General features: G+C 34.6%; 1 protein-coding gene across 4 annotated transcripts in view; it reads left to right on the top strand.

Moving 5' to 3' along the window:
- GPATCH2 (G-patch domain containing 2) overlaps positions 1-20,696 on the top strand; it is a 176,717-nt gene that overhangs the window by 20,191 nt on the left and 135,830 nt on the right. Inside the window, exon 6 of one of the 4 annotated variants that reach the window (XM_015077381.3) lies at positions 94-1,568. The exons of the other annotated variants lie outside the window; for them this stretch is intronic. Within the exon in view, the coding sequence (XP_014932867.2) occupies positions 94-126 (33 nt within the window). The 3' untranslated portion in view covers positions 127-1,568. Of the gene's footprint in view, positions 1-93; positions 1,569-20,696 lie in introns of those variants that run through there. 4 annotated transcript variants of the gene reach the window in all.

Genomic DNA, 20,696 nt, shown 5'->3' on the forward strand with positions numbered 1-20,696 from the left:
GAAATGTATCCATTTCTATGGAATAAAAAGCCACATCCTCATCCTTTATGCATTTTCTAATGTTATACTTAAAAATAATCCATTTTTTTGTAGGCTACAAACTGGACCAGTGAGATTCCCCTATAAACCAAATCTTCTAATGCTAATAAATTAGTTACGTTTTGAACATCTGGGGAATGACATTCGAGGGAACCTGGCTCCTGTCCTCTTCCCCTGGAGGAATATCACTGAAGTGAGAGCCTCTTTGATGAAAAGATGGGGCTGTTTTTGCTGGAGGACTGGTATTCTTCCTTTAGTCAGAAGTGAACCTGCTTGGGGAGGCTTTCTAGGGATGTAGGTTGGCCCAGGGTGGGTTGAAACTACTGTAAATTTTATATATTTTTCTCTTTTATGATTTTTTTTTACATTGAATCCATTTATGTATTACTTGCTTTGCCAAAATGCTAACAAAAGCTAGAAAACTGAAAACTTCCAGATCTCACATAAGTATTCCTTAATGTTTTTATTGTGACTGGTTAAAAACGAATTCTTACATCTCTGACTGTTGTAAATAAACATGATGCATTGACATTTATGGTTCATTTTTAGAGAAGTCTTATATAACCAGCATTATTTAAAATACTTGCATTTTACTCAGGGTATTTTAACAAGGGCTAAGATGAGTAGTAGGTAAGGTTGATCACCTTTAGTAGAATTTCTGTTTTGTTCAGTTTGCTTTCTACTTGGATAATCTGCTCTGTATTGCAAACCCATTGTATTTTACAGTATAGTGTTCATTGTACCACAAAAAAAAATCATCCTAGTTTTAAGCTAACTACAGTGATAACTAGCCTGTGCTAGTTCATTCATTGACTATTACTTTTTTAAAATATCTGCTTTGTCTAATACCTGAAACCACTCAAAATTATCGTTTTGGCTCAGAGCTTATGGAAATCATGTGAAAGCTGGTGTTTCAGCTAATACTGTATGCCTCCGAATCATGTTGTCATGTTTAAAGTGAGAGCTGCGTGCGCACCTTTAGAATGGCAGATCTTCTGTGTCAGCGTGAGTGTCAAATACTTGCATGAGCTCGTTTTCGCAAGCAGAGGGAAAAATGTAACATTTCTATTGATGGTATAATTTAGACACTATACAACGTTCAGGCCATTTGAATTCTTCAAAATGATACATTAAAATGTTTAATATTTTTATTAAGTTCCAATTGATTAAAACTGTGATTTAATACATGTATTTTTATATTATTGTATGGATTAATTGTTAATTCAGCATTTCATGGCTAACTTAAATATGATGATTGGAAAAGAAACTTAAAGTTGACATTTCTTTACCTGAAAGTATTATAATCTGAAAGATTCCGGAAAATGTATTAAGCAGGAATGTGTGACATCTTTTAGATTGCTTGTCTAAACTGGGGAGATTAAATATGATAAAGTGCAACTTTGAGTATCTTTACCTTTGCATATTTAAAGTGATATTTTAGAGGTACAATAATGTGGTATTTGGTCATTGTAAGTAAGCTTCCTTGTGCTGTGTCCTTTGGAGTAAAAATTCATGATTTCTTTTCTGAATTACGTAAATGCTTTTATTTTATTTTGTATAATGACTGTCTTTTAGATCTGAATAAGTCACTTTAAAACCTTGGCCTATGAACTTTGCCTTACCAATCATGAATCTAGATGAATGCTATCTAGTTCTTGGTTCAGTTTTACCTATTTTTATTTTTGGTTCACTGCTTGCTTGAGCATAGCTGGGATTTGTAGCCCATTTTCTAGGCTTATTGCAATCTCACTGTGGTATTTTATAGAAGCTATTACATCTGATAGGTTAGCTTCATGGTATTGATGATACATGGCTTAACCATAGTAAAAGCTGCCTTCCCTCTCTAAATTGTAAAAAGGTGATTAAGTTTCACTTGATGGAGATATACTATATATGTGTGTTTATCATGGAACCTAGTGCATTAGGCCATAAACTGTTTTCCTGGTCTACATTTTTTTGTATTCAAATTTTACTGAAGACAATGGGCTCCTTCAGGTTTTCTTTCTTTCAATCCTGAATTGTCCTTGTTTGGATTTTTAAGTACTGTAATTTTTTTTTTCAATAAAATATCTGACTTGGGCAAGAAAGGTAAGAGTTCCAATTTGTGCTGATATTTTTAAATCCCTCTGCTAAGTGTTGTTGTTGCTGCTCATACTGTCTGTATTGTATGTAACCATCACATTTTAAAAATCATAATCTCACAAAGCAGTCATATTTAAACAGTACCAATGACATCCAGTAATAAGAAATGAAATTTAATTCCTTAGACTTTCACACTGAAATTTAATTCCTTAGACTTTCACACTGCAAAGCCAGATTGGTTGTAAGAGGTCAGTTTTCTGAGCAAAGTCAAACACGTAGCTGCAACCCATTAAACAGAATGGCAACAAAAGGTTTCTTTCTCTTATGCAGATGAGTAATGATTGCACAGCTATAATGATGATCTTTGAAGGACATGACAGAAGAATCTTTTACTGAAATATTAATGGAAAGTTTTCAGTTGGACTTTTAATTATTCACCATAATTATGTTCTAAAGTTGCCCTGAACGCTGATTAGCAAATACTGAACCATTGCTCCTAAGGGAAATACCAGGTTAAGTTCCTTTGAGCCTCCAGTCATGACATTTTTATCAGTTGATCAGTACATAACCTTGTTTTATGTATCTTTCTGTCTAAAAACACCTTACTTAATATATATTGTTGACTCATTAATATTGAACTCCGACCAGCAGCATTCTAACCTATACCTGCACAAAGCCTATCTACCACACGTATTTCCCCTTAAGGCCCATCATGGCCTTCTTGTGCTTAGAAACCCTAGTCAGCACTTCACCATGTGTGGGGTTCGTTGCAAACCGTGAGTTTCCAACAAAAAGCACAAAACTGTGAAACACGTGGCACTAAATAAGCCACAGAAAGGACGCTTGTTTACAGTATTAGAGCTGAAATAGGAATGCACACTGTCGTCTTACGTGACCTCGGTGGGGAAAGCACATGTGTGCCAGGTGACAGATTTTTCAGTGCTCCTGAATGTCCGTGTGAATGGTACAAGAATTGATTTGGGAGTGGGATCATTCCGAGGGGCATGCGACTTTCCATCTCAGGGTTGTAAGTTTGAGCCCCACGTTAGGTGTAGAGATTAAAAATAATATCTTTAAAAAATAATTGGGGGTTACAGATAAATGTTAGTGAGTAGGCAAACTTGAAAATGTGGAACCTGCAAATAGTAATGAGGATCGACTCTACCTAGTTTTATTGAGCTGGGTGATGTGGTAATCACGGAAAATTCATAGGTTTAGAAGTCTGAACTTTGTGAATCCCCACTCTGGTTCTTCTTTTTACTTGTAATTACAAATTGAATGTCATTTCCTCTTTCTGTTAAACAGATGATAATATTTACTTTGCAGAAGTGTTGTCAGGATTAAATGAGATTATGTGTACATTATTGGGCCAGCGCCATTTTTGTCACATAGTATATACTAAATAAATGATAGTTACTGTTATGTTAGACATATTAAATATAGAATCTCATGATTTAGAGAACATTTGTATTATGGGTCAAATGCAGAATTTTAGACTTTTAAACTTTTCACATTTTATATATGATATGCCTTTACAGCTAATATTTAAAGTGCTTTATATGGCAGCCTTTTATGTTTCTTTTATACTTCATTTATATTTGAGCCAGGCTTTGTCTTTAATATGACTGCGAAGAATAATTTCGAATGAGTTTTAGATTGACAGCTATTGCATTAAATCTCAAAGCCTGATTGTGGACTAAAAAACTGTTCTAAACACTTCCCCCTAACCTCTGATCATTAAGCCATTCATTTGCAAAAAACCTCTCCTATTTAGGAGGTTTTGGTTACCTGGTTTAAAAAAATAATTTTGCCCATATACGTGATGTGTGAATGCAGTCACGGTTCTGAGAATTTAATGTGGAAAGGAATTAACTATTGCTCTCCGGTTAGAATAAAGCACTGGGGTTTTTTTTGGAGCCTAGCTAACCAGCCTCTAATATTTACCTCTTTTTGGAGAATTAAGCAAATGATAATTAATTCTGAGGAATATTCTGGGACCGTTATCCAGGAGATTCAGTGTGAATCTCCCATATTTCCAGAATTTTTGCATCAAGTACAATTCAGAGTAAATCATCCTCAGAGTAATGATCCATCAGAGAGTCTGTTTGGAGATATAGTACTTACAAAGTGAATCCAATTAACCTGACTTAAGCGTAACATTTCTGATAGCCAAGATATTCTACCCTTAAGCATCCTAATTAATCACTGTTTTCTGTAGGTGAGAGATTTTTGAAAAAAAGTTTTTAAACTGATGGTCTTAGACCAGTTGTTACATTTATCTAAGTTAGCATTCAAATTGAGTGATCTGTTGAAAGATCAAGAAATAAATGGCTCCGTTTAATTGTGGTACCTGAAGTCCAGCATAAATATTACATAAGGAATTCTACCTAAAGGTTATAGCGTTCTACTTAAAAGTTTAATCATCATTTTAGTCCAGGTGTTTTGTTTTGTTTTGTTTTGTTTTGTTTGTTTTGTTTTTGTTTTTTGGTATAGTTGGAATGAGAACAAGTATAGTGGTGATGGTGGGGGGGGGTGTTATTCTGTCAAAGAAAATGAAGCTGATTTAATGGACTTTTTATTCATACATGTTTCTCAAGTTAAATATCTGAACAAAATGTGAACACCAACCTTTCATCTCAATTGTCATGCTGTACAAGTAAGCATACTGTTTATTTCCAACAATGAAATAGCCCTGAAAATAATTTATATCTGTTTAGAATCTTAAGTCAGTCCGTTGTATAAGAGAAAGGATTGTATATATTTCTCTTTCTGTGAAGTATATCATAGAAGACCAGACCAGATTTCATGAGTGGCTTATTGATAATGATGATGATGCTATAATGATTTACTCTGTATGACTTGCTCAACCTTTTATTGTTTCTTACGATACTGGAGTAGAAATATGTAGTCTGATTTATAGCCTTTTACAACAGAAGGGCCATTTTAAATGGATTTGCTTTAAATAAGGGAACTGCATAAACTTTTCTTTTAGACTAGTCTAAGAAATTTTGTAATAGAAAACTTATCTAAAATGATGTTTAAAAATACATGTGGTGTGGGCTCCCAACTGTAATTTGACTACATGCTAACTAGTTATCCAGTATTTTTTAGTGGAATTCAGTGACTAAGTGCTTAATTGTAGTCTCAGTGAATTGATATTTGTTTGTATTCTTAAAGCATTTTGGGATACTTTGCAGAATCCATAAAGAATATATATTTAGATTTTTTTAATATTCTAAATACATAATATATATATTCTAATCTATTACTGTGTATGTTAATAATTTAGTTTTTATCTCATCTCAAAGTCAGCTTGTGTTCCAGATTTTATGCTGGAAATTGATACTTTTTTCTTAGAACTTATTTTGAGATAAAGTGGATTTTATATCATACAAAAGTCCTGCTTACTAGAACTGTAATATTTCTTCAACAAAAGACATTTTAATAGTGTCTCTTGTTTGATGTAAAACTCTCTATTTTGATGTCATTATTCACTTTACACTTTATGTATAAATTTAATACCTATAATTGATATTTGAAAATTTGACTCTAATAATTTTCTTTCTGTTCTACTAAAAGTAATATCAATATTGATGTTGATATTTAGTCTTACTGCCTTATATTTTATTAAAAGTGGAATAGGTACATACATTTTTAATAGTACAGATATATAGTAATGTATTCATATATTCATTCAACAAGTATGTAAATGCTTATTCTGTTCTCCATATTTAGCCTTTAAAATCCTTCAGGAAAAAAATGCATAAACGTGTTCAGTCTTGGCATTTTGATGCCGCTAAATTTGGCCACCTATACTTTTTATCTACATATTTAAAATATTTGTCCTTGCTTTGCTTATTACGTACTACTGGAATTGGCCTGGTTTCGTATATTGTCCTTTGTGTTGGTGATGCTTCGGAAATCTGGAACCTAGCAGCGAGAATAGCAGTGATGATAGCTAACACTTACAGTGATGCTTACTATATGCCAGAGACTTTCCTAAGTTACATTTATATAGCTGAACTCATTTAATCCTGTTAACACATACAACTTAAGCCTTTTAAAATCTGTTTTTCCTTTGCTAACCAAAAGTTAATGAAATTGGGAAGTTTCTTCACTCTGTTGTCATGTTGCTAATAAATATAAATAAATTCTCTTCAGAAAATAAGCTTTATTCCTGGTTACCAAGTGCTATTGGAAGTGTGAGTTGTTTTGAAATATCTGGAGCATTCTTTGCTATCTTGAAGAACAAGCATAATCAAGTTGTGTGCCATAATAAAAATGAGAATTAAAATGTTTTTACTGCTTCCATTGGATTAATCACTGGAACCAAATCCCCCATTCCAATCCTTTTTGTTTCTCAGGTAGTATATAGTACCTTCTTCTTGATGTTTAACATCATCCATTTCTGGTCTCCTTTCTTGCTGTTTCTGCTGTTTTACGTGCTTGCCCTCCATGGTTCCTCATTATCTCTCTAAGCCTGTACAATGTGCCTAGGAGCTGTCCCATTTCTACCTCAAGCATGACGATATCCTCTGTATGTCTCTTGCTCCTTTCCTCCCCCTTTTTATTGGAACTTGGCAAAGTTCTGGGGTAGACTTGTCAGCTGGGACTTCAGGTGTTGAGTTAGCTTACTAACTCACTGAGGATGGAATTGGCAGACAAAGACATGGATGGGCAAGGCTTAAGTTTAAAACAATCATGGAATATTCAGGAGACTGAATCCAGTGTTGCTGAAATATATTTTAGGGATGGTTGTGTGCAGGAGTATAAGATAGACAGGGTTTGGTTGGCAAGGTAGGCAGGAGTTAGATCGTTTTTAGACTCTGTGGTCCATGGGAATGTATGTGAACTGATGTAATCTCTGGGGGGCGGGCAGTTAAGGTAATCAGATTTGTCTTGAGAGATCACATGGACAGCAAAAGAGAGGGTACATTGGGTAGTTATAAGACTATTTCAGAGATGTAAGTTCTGTCCCTGTTCCCTCAATAGGTGGGATCCACAGTAGACTGAATCCTGATATTTTATTGGACTCAGTCTGATTGACTTGAGTAGTATCCATTCATTCAAAAACTATTTATTGAGTCTGTACCCTGTGCTAGATTCTGTTCTAGGTCTTGAGGGTTAATGTAGTGAGCAAGGCAGACAGGGTTCCAGGAGCTTATATTTTAATGAGTAAAAATAAACTTGGTTGGGGGAAGAGGGTGAGTAAGTAAATAAAAATGGCTATGGAGAAGATTAAACGGGGTGATGTGACACAGTTACAGGACATGAAGGTGATTGGAGATAATACTTGCAGGCTGGATAATTTTCAGCCTCAGCTAATATAGTGCTTTCTTCTCTTCACTCTTAGAACAACCTGGGGAAAGATACAAGGGTGTGCACTGCTCAAACCATTGGGGTAGACCCTAGATATTCTTCCAGTTCCTGACCATGTGGATCACAGCTCTTAAATCTCACTGTAGGGAGACAGACCTACAGGTGGCAAAAGAATGTCATTTTTGCTGACAAAGAACGATCTTACTATTGATGCTTTTGAGAATTTTTTTAATTAAAAGAAAGGTTGCAGGTGTCAAATATTTTTTTGGTGTTCCATTTTCTTCTTTGCACTTAATCATAATCTGTTTTGAAATTTAAAATCATAATATAGTAGTTCTGCTTTCATGGCTACTTAAATATTGGGCAGTGTGGCCAGTTTTTCTATTCCACTTTCAAAAATGCATGAACTGCTATGCTTTCTTCTTTAAAATTTTTTCATTTTGGTATTCGTGTATAAGTTCTTAGGTTATCATGTTGTTGGTAAGAAATGGCTGTTTAAAGATTGGATTTTGTTTTTGTTTTCGTTTTTTTAATCTCCTTAAAAGCAAACATTTGAGGTTTTTAGAAATAACTTCTTATAAGGATTATGTTTATCATTTAAAAATTAACTCTTTTATATCCCGAGAAACCTTTGAAATATGTTCTAAAATGTTTTCTTTAGAAATTAAGACTGCTGATTGGTAACCATTTGATTCCACAGATGGAGACTCAATACCCCTTCTCCTTGTTTAAAATGGTGGTGACATTGCCAGAGTCCCCATTAGTTTCCTTCCTTCCTTCCTTCCTTTCTTTCTTTCTTTCTTTCTTTCTTTCTTTCTTTCTTTCTTTCCTTCTTTCTGTTTTAATCAAAATCGGAGAAACAGAAATGTTGCAAACATTTCACTTTCTTCAAAGGTTTAACTTTGGTTTTCTGCCTTTTATGTTGCTGATAGAATTATTCTGATGGTCTATAAAACTCAGTTTTCTAATTTGCCTTCAGATATATGTCAGATATCTAATATCAGAAAAGTTCAAAATCAGTGATGGGTAGAACACTTCCAAATAATATTTAACAAGCGCTTTCTATACTGAAGTCGCCTGCAAATCCTCTAACTGAAGGTCAATTTGAACAACTGAGAATTCACAAAGAAGTCATATAAATAAAAGGGGTTCCCTGTACTATAGTTAGCAAATGCCAACCAGGTATTTGTTGCCTGTCATCCAGGTAAGGGGATTCTGACAAACCAGAGACACATGTCAACAGGTATTTGTGAATATTTTAAGCCAATAACACCTGTAAAATTTTTGTTGTTAAATAGCAGTTGTCTAAAATTGACCAGTGCTTCCTGGGAGAATAAAGTAGAAGTTTAAAGGTCTCTTTGGATACAAAAACGGTAATAACTTGAGCCATTAGCAATATAGCATCCTTCTCTTAGAACTTCATATTTAAATATGATCATTGATTATAGACAGTTCACCATATAGCATTCCAGGTGGATGTAGGTGTGCACTACAGCTGTGTGTATCTTTAGGTAGCAATATAATTGTGGTCGTATTGAATAGCATACACTTGATTTTTTTGAGGTCTGTCAGATCTGTATAGATTTTGAAGTATGTAGTCTAGAAATACTTCTTTAAAATCTACATCTTTAAAAAGTAAAAAGTTACTACTTCGGTTTTATCCCATTCCATTTCATTTACATGTGTTTTCGTTAGGCTTTTCTAATTTTTTGATCCGCAAAAATATTTTATAGGAGTATTTTATATCATTTGTTGGAAGAATAAATAATTATGTGTTACATTTGACTCAGAAACTTGATGTCTTGCCTATATTTTTTCAGCCACAGATTTCTTGGTTCAGTTGTACACACATGTAATGAAGTCTTATGATGTCTTTGTTGTGGGAAGGGCCAGGAATACAAAATGAGTAAGATACATCTTTGTCCTCAAGTACCTTACAGTTTTGTTAATAAAAATTAACTAGGAAAGAAACAGAGGGAGCCCTAACATTTGTTAAGGGAAGCCCTGGTCCTAAGTGGTTTTTCATTCTTCAATTTAAATATTAGTTTATGTGTTCTCTGTGTAGTCCTTCACTCTTTCCACATCTAGACATGTTTGTATCGTATTTCTTTACCTGTCCTGTTAGTCCCTTCTTTCCAATTTTATCTGTCAGTGCCCTAGGGTAGTTACTTATAATCTTACATTTTGATAACACATTAGTCTTGTCCTTGGTCTCTCTCTCTCTCCCTGTTTTCCTCCCTCTCATCCATATCACATATAACTCCAAGGAAACATTTTTAAAACATGGCTATGCCCCAGCCAAAAAAAGTTTTCACTGCCTTAATCATAAAACCCAGGCTTATTCCTTTCTACCTTCAGTGCTCACCTATGACCTATATACAACACTTCACTCCTTTCCAGATGGTCTGACATTCTCAAATGCCCCCCACACCTCCTTCAGGTTTCTCCTCTTCAGCCATGTTCATTCATTCTATATCTTTGTTCACAGCAGCACACCAGTCTCCTTACTGTTAGAGTCATATCCTTCAAGGAACAGTTCTAATTCTACACCTTTTCTTCAAAACCTTCTCCAACTTCTCACATTTGAGAGATCATTCCATCTTCTGAAATGGCATTGTCCCTTCTGTCTCTGCCATGCTTTTATTCATTAATGGGTAACCTTTCTGTTTTACTCTGTTATTCTGCTTATGTTTGTATTATATCCCCAAGTACACGTAGCACCCAAGACAGGAATCCAACCCAGGCTATAGTATGTGCTTAATAATTTTGAGAATGTTGATGGAGATTACTAGTTATCACCCTTTGTTTTTTTAGGGAATTTTCCACCACTAGTTATGTAGCCAGTGCCACCTTAAATAACATGCTTTCCTTTCAGTATTAGCGTCTGGATTCTTCATGGTTTTTAATTTGTCCTCTTACGTAGTTCATGATGTGATGGCAGCAAGGATTTCATTTGACAAAGCACTAGTAGCTGATTGGGTACCTAGTGTGCAGATGCAGGACTTGTGCACCCGTTGGTTGGGGAATCGAATGTTGCTGTTCAGTAGGGATTTGCCTTTGAAATACTCTCCTAAGGAGTAATCTCCTGCCTCAAGGCATGTGGGGGAGATGCATGGGATATTATTGGGTCCACTAGCCAACATTCTGATTGCAAAACAGAGGACAGGGAGTATTCAGTGTGCTGCCTTTCACTGAATTTCCCTGACCTAGTAAAGGTAGATCATGTGGCCCAGAGATAGGGCCCTTGTCTAGTTTAGCATTTTCATATAATCAGTTTTGAGCTTCTGCTGTGCTATAGGGTAGGAATAGTAAAATGATAGGACTGTGAATGAGGATTGGGATCAGAGATCAACTTTTTTTTTTTTTAAATAGACTCCCTGTTTAGGCACCTCCAATTTCTGAATCTTATGGAGTTTTACCTTTTTATTTTCATGTCATTTTAGGGGGGCTCTGGGAGGGAGCCGAAATAAATATGTGATCAGTGGGTAATGTTTACTGGGAAATCTCACCTAGTGTCCTTTTCTTATAATTTTCATTTTTATAAAAAAGTAATAAAAGTTAAATAGGACAAAAAATATCCAGGGGAAAGTCTTTGCCCTACACCCAGTTCCTCCCATACCCATCTGAGAAATATAGCTTATGTTATTCTGCACCTTGGTGTTTACACTTTAAAAACATGTCAGAGAGACTGTAAATTATACTTATGTTTTCATTCATTTGTTTGTATATTTCATTATAGTATATTACTAAATAATTTATTTCTCATAATGGCTTTCATGTAGCTAATATTAAAGGGCGGAAATATTTTATTACTACTTATTATATTGCCTAACACTTACTGAGTTATTATTTGCCAGGTAGTGTTTCAATCTCTTTATGAATGTTAATTCATTTAATGTTTAAAAAAAAGCCTACTGAGATAAATATTATTTTCCTTTCTATCTTAGAAACCAGGAAACAGGGTCAAATGGCTTAAATGAGTTGTTTAAGGTCATGGCTAGTAAATGGTAGTACCAGGATATAAAGTGGCCCCGTGACCAGCTCCCCAAGGACTTAACCATCAGGCTACATACAGCTTCCCCTTTAAAGGTAAAAAATATATTTATACTTAATTTTTAATTTCTAAAAAAATGTCTAGGCCTAGTGGCCTAGAAATAATACACTCAGGTAGTTTGGTCAATTTAATGAATATATTGGGCAGATCATACTGAGTTTGGTTGGTTAAGTTAAATTTGTTAAATATATGTTTTCTTTTTCAGTGTAATAGTTTTCATCATGTAAATATGCTGTCCATTCCTCCCATCAACTCTTCTACTTCTAACTCACATGTTTTCTCTCCTGTTCTCTGATATAACCTGTTGATTTAACTTAACTAGGTCTTTGCTGACATTTAAATCTTTTCTTTCTCTAATTTACTAGATGGTAGATTTTCTGTTACCTAGCAGTTAGGTTTTCTTCATACCCAGAAAGGTTAGTGACAGCACTAAATATTTAAATAGCATTTGAGGGGCACCTGGGTGGCTCAGTCAGTTGAGCATTGGACTCTTGAGTTTTGCTCGGGTCATGATCCCAGGGTCATGGGATCGAGCCTCACATTGGACTCCGCACTGAGCATGGAGCCTGCTTGAAATTCTCTCTGCCTCCCTCCCCACTTTCCATTTCTCTCTAAAATAAAAATAAAATAATTATTTTTAAAACACATTAAAAAATACATAGCATTTGATATTTTATAAAGACCTTTACAGTCTCCACCCATCCTTTGATATAAGTGTTATTGTAATTCCCTTTTCATGGATTCACAGAGATGTTCAAAGCATTAGATTCATTAAGAATGATCAGAGCCGGGTCTGAATTCCAATCCTTTTACAAACAAAAATTTTCTGAAGTTATACTCTTTTCTGTATTTTTAACTGGAGCTACAGTGATTCTGTTCTCCATGAGCAGATACCATGAGCCTTGAAACTTAATTTTCTTACCAACTTGTAAATGTAAACTTCTAAATTTGATTGAGTCCTCATTTGGAGGAAAGATTCAATCATTTTTATCATTGAATTCTTAATTTACCCTTTTAAATGGTTTTTGACTGTATTGAAATGAATAATTGTGATTATGCTACAAATTTGGCATTAGCCTTTTTCATATTTATTAATGTCACAACTTTTACCTAACCTACTTCTTTATATAACTTCGTAAAACACTAGTACATGCCCAACCCTTGGAATGGCCTGTTTATAGGAACTACCAAGTAATCTAACTCTTCCTTGATCAAACAAAATCTTAAGAGTCCTCTTGTTTCCTCAACAAATTATTGCATGTGTTGTATGTATTACTAACACATCATTAACATATTACTGGATATGTTGTGTCTTAGGTTTATAATTGCAATGCCTTTATTTCCACTGGAATGCTCCTCAGGGTACTGCCTGTCTAGCTGACTGGATGAGTTCTCTCCTCCTGTTCTTCCCAATATGTAACTCCCAGCTCCACAGTGTAGCACTGTGAAGGGCAAGAAGGGCAAAGCAGACACTTTATATGTGAGAAGGGGCTTTTCCACACACACACACACACACACACACACACACACACACACACACACATACACACAATTTCCTTTCTAGATTATCTTCTTGTTAATAGGTAATCTTTGGTTTCATTTAGACACTATAAGGACATACACTGTTTACACGAGAGTCATATTCATAAACTTTGTTGAAAGTGAATTAAGATATGAATATGTATGAAGAAATTAGATGTTCTTACCATGAATATACGGCATCAATGTGTCTTGAGTGAATTACAGAGTTTACTCATTTCTGGGCCATTTGTTTTATATATAGATTAAATATAGATAATTACTCATTTGACAGGTTACTTTATGACTTTGATATATCTCAAAGCACCACATGCAGTTAGAGTGTGATTGTTGTAATAATTTGGATTCGCTAATAACCCAAATTAACATTTCATACAAATTAAAATTTAAGAATTGGGATTTGATTTTCTTTAAAGCCAGTTTTACTTCTGGTGGCTATTTGATTATTTTGATTCAGTAACAGAATATACTTTTTAATTGAAGTTTTTAATTATTTTGAAGCTCATGTGTTAAATATAAAAATGTTATGGGACTATTCAAAATTATACTTAGAATATTAACTTCCATAGGTTAATCAGTTCATTTTTGTCTTGTGCCTCACTTGTTGGTTTTAAAAAATAATTAAATGCATTTGTTGGGAGTAAATATGTATCACATGATAGATGTACTAAACTTAAAGTTTGTTTTCACTTTTATGAACACTTAGTCAAATACCTAGCACATCTAAGTGTTTGCTGATTGCTTTCCTGTATTGTTTTAGATATTAAATGGTTAAGCTGTTTCAAAATTATTTGCACACCCTCTTCAAGATTCGTTTCCTGAGGGAATAAAATTAAAGTATTCTAATCTTGCTATCATGCTTTAAGCCATATTTTTTATTTTGTTTTGTTTTGTGTTTCAAGAAGGATTCCCTGTTTCTGGTTCAAAGAGGTTTCTACCTGCTCCTTTAGGTTAAGGCAGTTCTTTAGAGAAGCAGATCTATTCTGGCTGTGTAATGCATTTTATTTAATTTTATAGTTTTTATGATATCATATATTAGAGATTGCCAAAAATATAGAAAAATTTTAGAGAACATTTTTGGATTTGATGGATTACCACTCTTGAAAGGGAAACAAAACACTAAATATTTCTAATCCCGCATTATTTACCGCATGGGTGGTTAAATGCTACTTTAAGCCTCATAAAATTAAAAGGGAGAAATCTGCCAACTGTAGCAGGAATTGGATTTAGGAAGAGTGGTACAGAGCCAAAATATTGCTACAGAATTAAATGTCAAAAATCTTCTTTAATAGTAGATATATAGTTCACAGTGCCTGGTTATGATTAATACATTTAATCTAAATCACTGAAAGTTGCACTCTCCTTTTCCATAAAATACAATAGGACACAAATCAGTTTTACTGTAGATGGATAACAATTGGAAAATAATGCATCTTCCCGCCCAATAAATTGTCAGTTATACCTTTTAACTAAAATCAATTCATCTTTCCAAAATTTATTGCAATTTCTAATAATAAATCTCCTCAAATGTTTATTCATTTGGTTTTTGATACATTTGTGCCACTTTTGCTATGGTCTAATGTTTTCTCTTTTGATTCATTGTAAATTAGAAAATCTATTTTGAGTCAGTTTTCTAGTTAAGAAGTTAAAATCTATAACCTAGCACCTTTTTCACTCTCCTTTGTACATTTTAATACCCTTGAACTTGAACTTAAATGCAATCCAGTAAATTCTTTTCAGAAGGAGATTAAAAGACTTTTCAATGTAACTTCTTGAATAAGGGCCAGATTCATAAAACAAGCATTTAGGAGGTTGTTAGATGATCATCGCCATAGACTCATTTTGGAATCAGAAAGAGAACAGAGAAATACATGGGGTTGTGCCATCATTTCATGTAAGTATTTAGTTTAAAAAAGAGGAAATACCCATTTGAATGAGAATTGGATATTGATAATATTAGGAGTCAACTTTTATTTTCTTTTGATAGCAATAACTCAAAAGTGTCATTGAAATGAAGCACAGATAATCAGCTGTATGCAGTCTGTTTCTTACATGGAGGTCTTCCCCTTATTAATTTCCAGATACTCTTTTTAATCTTTATATACATTTCAAATTATTCTTTTTTAATATATTTTGGCCGTGAAATCACATGGATTTTTCACATACAATGTGTTTTAGAATGTAATGTTTTAGAATTTAATACCTAATACATGATCATCTCTTATTCTTTATACTCTTAATATTACCGTTAGATTTCAATTCTTCGTATATTGTATGGTGAACACTGACTCCTGCCATTTTAATATTATACCTTTCTCCACTTATTTCACAGCGAAGTCAGAGTGGTATCCCCTTTTTTTTTTCCCATCTCCACCTCCACTATAATTATGTAAAAATTTTAAATGAAACTAAGAACCTGTTTACTTGCCCACAAATTTAGTAATAATGTGTTTTTAATTAATATATTCTGAGGTTTGGTGTTAAGCCTGGACTTTTTATAGTATGTCAACTAAAATTCTGAAATAGATTTTTGGAATGCATACTATTAGAAATGAAAGCGACATTAATTTGAATTAAACCTGTAACTCATTGGCAAATTTGTGTCATTGCTAATAGATAAGATGCCATATGATTAATTTAGTGGTTTAAAAAGGTGATTTTTTATAGCCAGAGTAGGCGAAATAGAATTCATTACTTGGGCTTTCTACACAGTGAAGAAAAACAGATGTTTTCTAAGGCAAAGATCAGACGTGAATTACAAGTCTGACTTATCCAACTAAAAATAGCGCTCCTTTTTTTTTAAAGCTGTGAATTTAGTAATTATTTTGATACATGGATTCTTTAATACAGAATATATTATTCATTTGTACTTACCAAATTTCTGTATTAACAAATGGCAAATTTTCATAAATTTAGCTAGCTATAAAAGCGTTAAAAATAATCTCTGACTTACATGTGCTTCCTAATTTGATTTTCCCACCACAGTAAATGTGAAAGTAAATCAAGTCATGATCTTTAAAGAAAATAAGATTAAACTGAAATGCTATGCCTTTCTTTTAAACACCTAACAGATTTGAGTGTTCTTCTTCTGGTGGTTTTATAAACATTGGCTAATTAATGATAGATACAGAGTGGACATACTGCTTGTTAAGATTGTTGTGTATTACTGTCAGTTATGAAGACTTAACCGCAGCTATAATATCACAGTTGTGACTTTTGCATGGTAGTGTTCAGTTTTGTCAAGGACAACAGATTTGTTCTACCCACCTTTCCAAAGAGGAAGTTAAGGTTCTACGAAGACTAGTAACTGACATAACTAGGAAGAGGCAGAGCCCAGGCCAACCTGCTGTTTCCTGGTCCGTAGACTTTTCCACGGCCCCACCTGCCTTTCCGTAATCTTTCTAGTTGAATGTGAATCCATCCAGAGGCCGAAATTTTGTGAATGTTTTTAAGCTACAGTTTTAGGAATTTCCAGGTAAACTTTTACTGCTTTCAAGCAAAATAAAAGTTTTGAAGGAGGTCAGTGAGATATCTGCATATTTTCCCCAATTCTCTGGTTCAGTCTCTTGCCCACTGACATAGTCTCTTCTTTAGCCTTTCCTTCTCTACTTTCTTTCACACCGTCATTAACTCTCCTCAAATTCTCATGTGACCCTTCTGCCCACTTGACTTCTAACTTTAAATCTTTCAGTGCCACCCCATGGTTTACCAAATAGAACGTAAGCTCCTTTTCTTCCTGTTTAGGTCTTTGCCATTAGGTCTTCCACTCACCTTTCCAGCTTCTGTCAGTTTGCTCCAACAATTTTTACTATTTGGAACATCACACCTCATGCCAGTCTGTGGAAATCTTGCCCATTCGTCAAAATACATTTTAGTTGCAACCTTATCTGAAAAGTTCCCTGCCAGAAGGCATCTCTCCTGTTAATTCAAAGGCCTCACTGCCATCACCTCATTATTCACACAACTGTGTTTTAGCCTCTTCTGGTCTAGTGCAAGCAAAAAGCATGGAATTAAAAATCAGAATAACTTCTCTGAGATCCATATTTACTGGCTGCATAACCTTGGAGAAAGCACTTTTTGAGCTCTTAAAATAGGGATAATAAAAGATAAGATGAAGTAAGGTATGTAATAGGACTTTGTGAACTGTAAAGGAACTATTATTCATTTATTTCAGGAATCCAAAGATCAAATGCCTTCAGGGCCAGGCAGATAATACATACATACAAACATACATACATACATTCACACACACACACACACACACACACACACACACACACACGTGTATATATATGAAGCAACTTTGTGTCAGGGATTTAGCTGCAACTAGAAAAAGCATTCCTAGCTAAAGGTATTCAAGTTCAAAACATTTTAAGATACTCTGATAGCCAAAAAAATAAAAATTAATTAATTAATTAATTAATTAATTAATTAACCTGTTTACTGGCCAAATACTGCTGCCCCCTTGTGTACATCACGTTACCTTCCCTGCCCAAGCCTAAGCTGAGTAAAGATTGCATTCCCATAAAACCTCGTATGTTGCGGGTACTTAATGAACTTTGAGAGGGTCAGTGAGTGAGTAGATGACTTAGGTGGGTAAGTGAAGTTCAGATGCATAATGTAGGAAATGGGATGTTTGCATTTTAATCTGTTTTCCTGATCAGCAAGCAAGAAGTATAAAGTCATTATATATGGACCATAGTTTCTTTTTGGTCCTCTAGTGAAAACTTTTCTGTGTATATGAAACGCACGGTTTTGCCTTACCTCTTTTTCAAGTAGTGTTGACCACAGAAGCACTATTATAGTTAATTGAGAATTCGGGTACTTTACTGTAAGGGTGTTATTTTCTCTCTCTCCCCTGTATTGGCAAACTCTGACAGACTGAATAGAGCTGTGAGTCTAGTGCCTTTTCCATTCAATTGCCTTTCCCTCTGATCCTTGACAGTTGGCTCAAGAAAAGCCTAGTGCTTGAGATGTAATGATTCTTTTCTCTGGGATCTGAGAAATATGTGCTGTTTATTTTCTCATCTTTAGACAGTTAAATGTATCTTATCCAATGTGTTAGAAGCCACTTTTAAAACTTAGATTTAGGAACAATTAATTCTTGTGTCTTTCAAAGAAGCATTAAAGGCTTAGTTCAATGCTAAAACAAAACCCAAAGTCCCAAGGACGCTAATGTGCCTGTACTCTTTGTATTTTTCTCATATATACCAATGAAATGACCATCTCTGCAGTTACAGTATGAAAAGCTGGTGCCAAATAGCCTTGATAAAAAGGAAAATTATATTCCAATGTGCTGTTTTGCAAAAAACCAATGTGCTGTTTTGCAAAAACTAAGGCAGTCATAAGCTCACCTGTAGTATTTACTCATTAATAGGAACTCAACTGCATTACATTAATTGAATACAAGTAAACAAAAGCTTTGTTAATTTGACATTTATGATCTAAGCGGTACAATCCTTACATCAAGAAAGAGAAGTAAAATCTTTTGACCTTATTTAACTTCCCTAGAATGCCTAATAAGGAAAGGATGCTGCTTCTATGAGGAATAATTGAGAACTAAAAAAAAACATTGCCTAGCAAGTTTTCGGGCACAAATTCATTTTAAAAAATTTCCCTTCAAGTTATTTCCATATTTTCTTAGACTCTCTTTTAGAGTGTTTGTTCATTTTCATAAAGTAACTAATTGATTCTGCCCTACGTTTTCACTTGTCTAAATTTTCCTATTTAAATATATAGAACTCTCCAGCTGTATACATATTTATAACTGTCTGGCTTACAATGTTATGCATATGTTAATTTTTTAAGTTTGGGGACATTTAGAGAATGTAGAACAACTGGCTGTCTTTCAGTCATCCAGTTCATTTCCGTTTAGGAAATATTTGTTTGAACATTAATTACCAAATATTTACTGGGCAATTACTGTGTGCCAGGCACCATTCTATGCGTTTGGTCACCAGCAGGCTAAAACAGACAAAAATCCCTGTCTTTGTGAACTTGCAGTTTAGTAGGTAGCACCTACATATCTACACGTTGCTAAGTATACGGTATACAAAGCTGAGTAAGTTTTGCTCCTGCCCTTAGAAGAGCTTAAACTGGAATTACAGAAATAAATATAGAGAATTACAACATAATGGGCTGAGTTGTATGAAAGAGGTGCCAAATGAACCCCAAGGTAAGGGGCACCTCACCCAGTTTAGGAGGCCAGCAAAGACGTGGTGCTAACCTAGGACTAAAAGATCAGAGTTGTCCAGCTGAACTGGCTGCGGTGAATGGATCTCACTGAACTCTGGGAATGACCCCTGGAGGGCTAGAACCCGAGAGCCATGTTCCAACAGTGGTAGGCGTTATCTACGTGGAGAGAGTGGGGCGGGCGCTCTAGACAAAAGGAAAAGCATGAGCAAGGGCTTATGGCACGAAGCAGCGTGGCGTCTGTGGGCAGCCACAGGCAGTCAGGCCTTCTAGAATGGGACCTCTAGAAAGGGAGCCACACAGGATAAACCGAACTGGCAGGAGGGCGGGCCCTTGGCCACCTGGAGATTGTACAATTCAGCAAAGGCAGTCAGGCCCTCTGGAAGATTTTTAATGGGTTGACGTGACATGTGGGCTCACATTCTTTCACATATCAGAAAAATCACTTACACCACCAAACAGGATCACACAATTTTTGCTTCTCAGATTTTGAAACAATCGGTCCAACCTGGAAGGCTTACTTCTTACTTCTTTGTGATACAATGCCCTGTTCACAATCACTTAAGTTTTCCTCCTTCATCAAAAGTGTCTTAAAAATATCCTTTTAACTTGTTTTCGGCCTGACTCCTGTAAATACATGGCCCTGCATAACTGTTACTAGCCACATACTTGATTATATATATTTATGTGGTGTTAAAAATATATACCATTGGTTTTACATGTTGATAGTGGAATATTTGTTTAACTTGTGGTCTTCATTAAATCATCTCCCCTGGAGGGTAGGCTTTCTTTTTGGATGTCAGCTGACATTAGTTTATGACTGTCACCTGTCTCAAAATTCATTATTGTAAGAGGTTGTAATCTTACTTCAGTTGTTATGTACAGTGCTTTCTATGAATGGTGATACTAAGAATAAAGAACTATACAGAAGGTATTACTGAGTTAAAGATTTACTAGCTATTTCATTTTATGTTTTATTCTTAGTTTGTTTTAAGGGGTTAAAATTTTTTATTTTTTATTCTTAGTTTGTTTTAAGGGGTTAAAAATTGGGATTTTTCTGAGAATGTCACGTATTGGGTGATGTCATATGGTTCAGTTAAGTTTTAATAGGTTAACTGCTTCATTAAAAAGAAAAAAAAAAAAACCTTTAGGCTTTTAGGTCATCCTAATGGTCATAATAATAATGTTTGAAAACACAACCATATGCTAAAAAAAAAAAAAAAAAAATCCCTCCCATTGAAGTAGCTTCCCAGTAGGTAGATCAGTACATTTGGTTATTTTCTTAGGGAGTCATTGGACTGAGTACTGTTTGGGTATTTATACCCAAAGTCTGATATATGTATCAGAATTAAGTAACTGCTCTCAATTGTCCTTTGCAATGGAGTCTTTAGCTGTGCTGCTGAAAAGACTCTTAAGTTAAGCAGAGACCATAACTCTTTTCTTCATTGACTTATATTTTCCATCTTCTTCA

The sequence above is a fragment of the Acinonyx jubatus genome, chromosome E4, assembly GCF_027475565.1.
Source record: "Acinonyx jubatus isolate Ajub_Pintada_27869175 chromosome E4, VMU_Ajub_asm_v1.0, whole genome shotgun sequence".
Classification (NCBI taxonomy): domain Eukaryota; kingdom Metazoa; phylum Chordata; class Mammalia; order Carnivora; family Felidae; genus Acinonyx; species Acinonyx jubatus.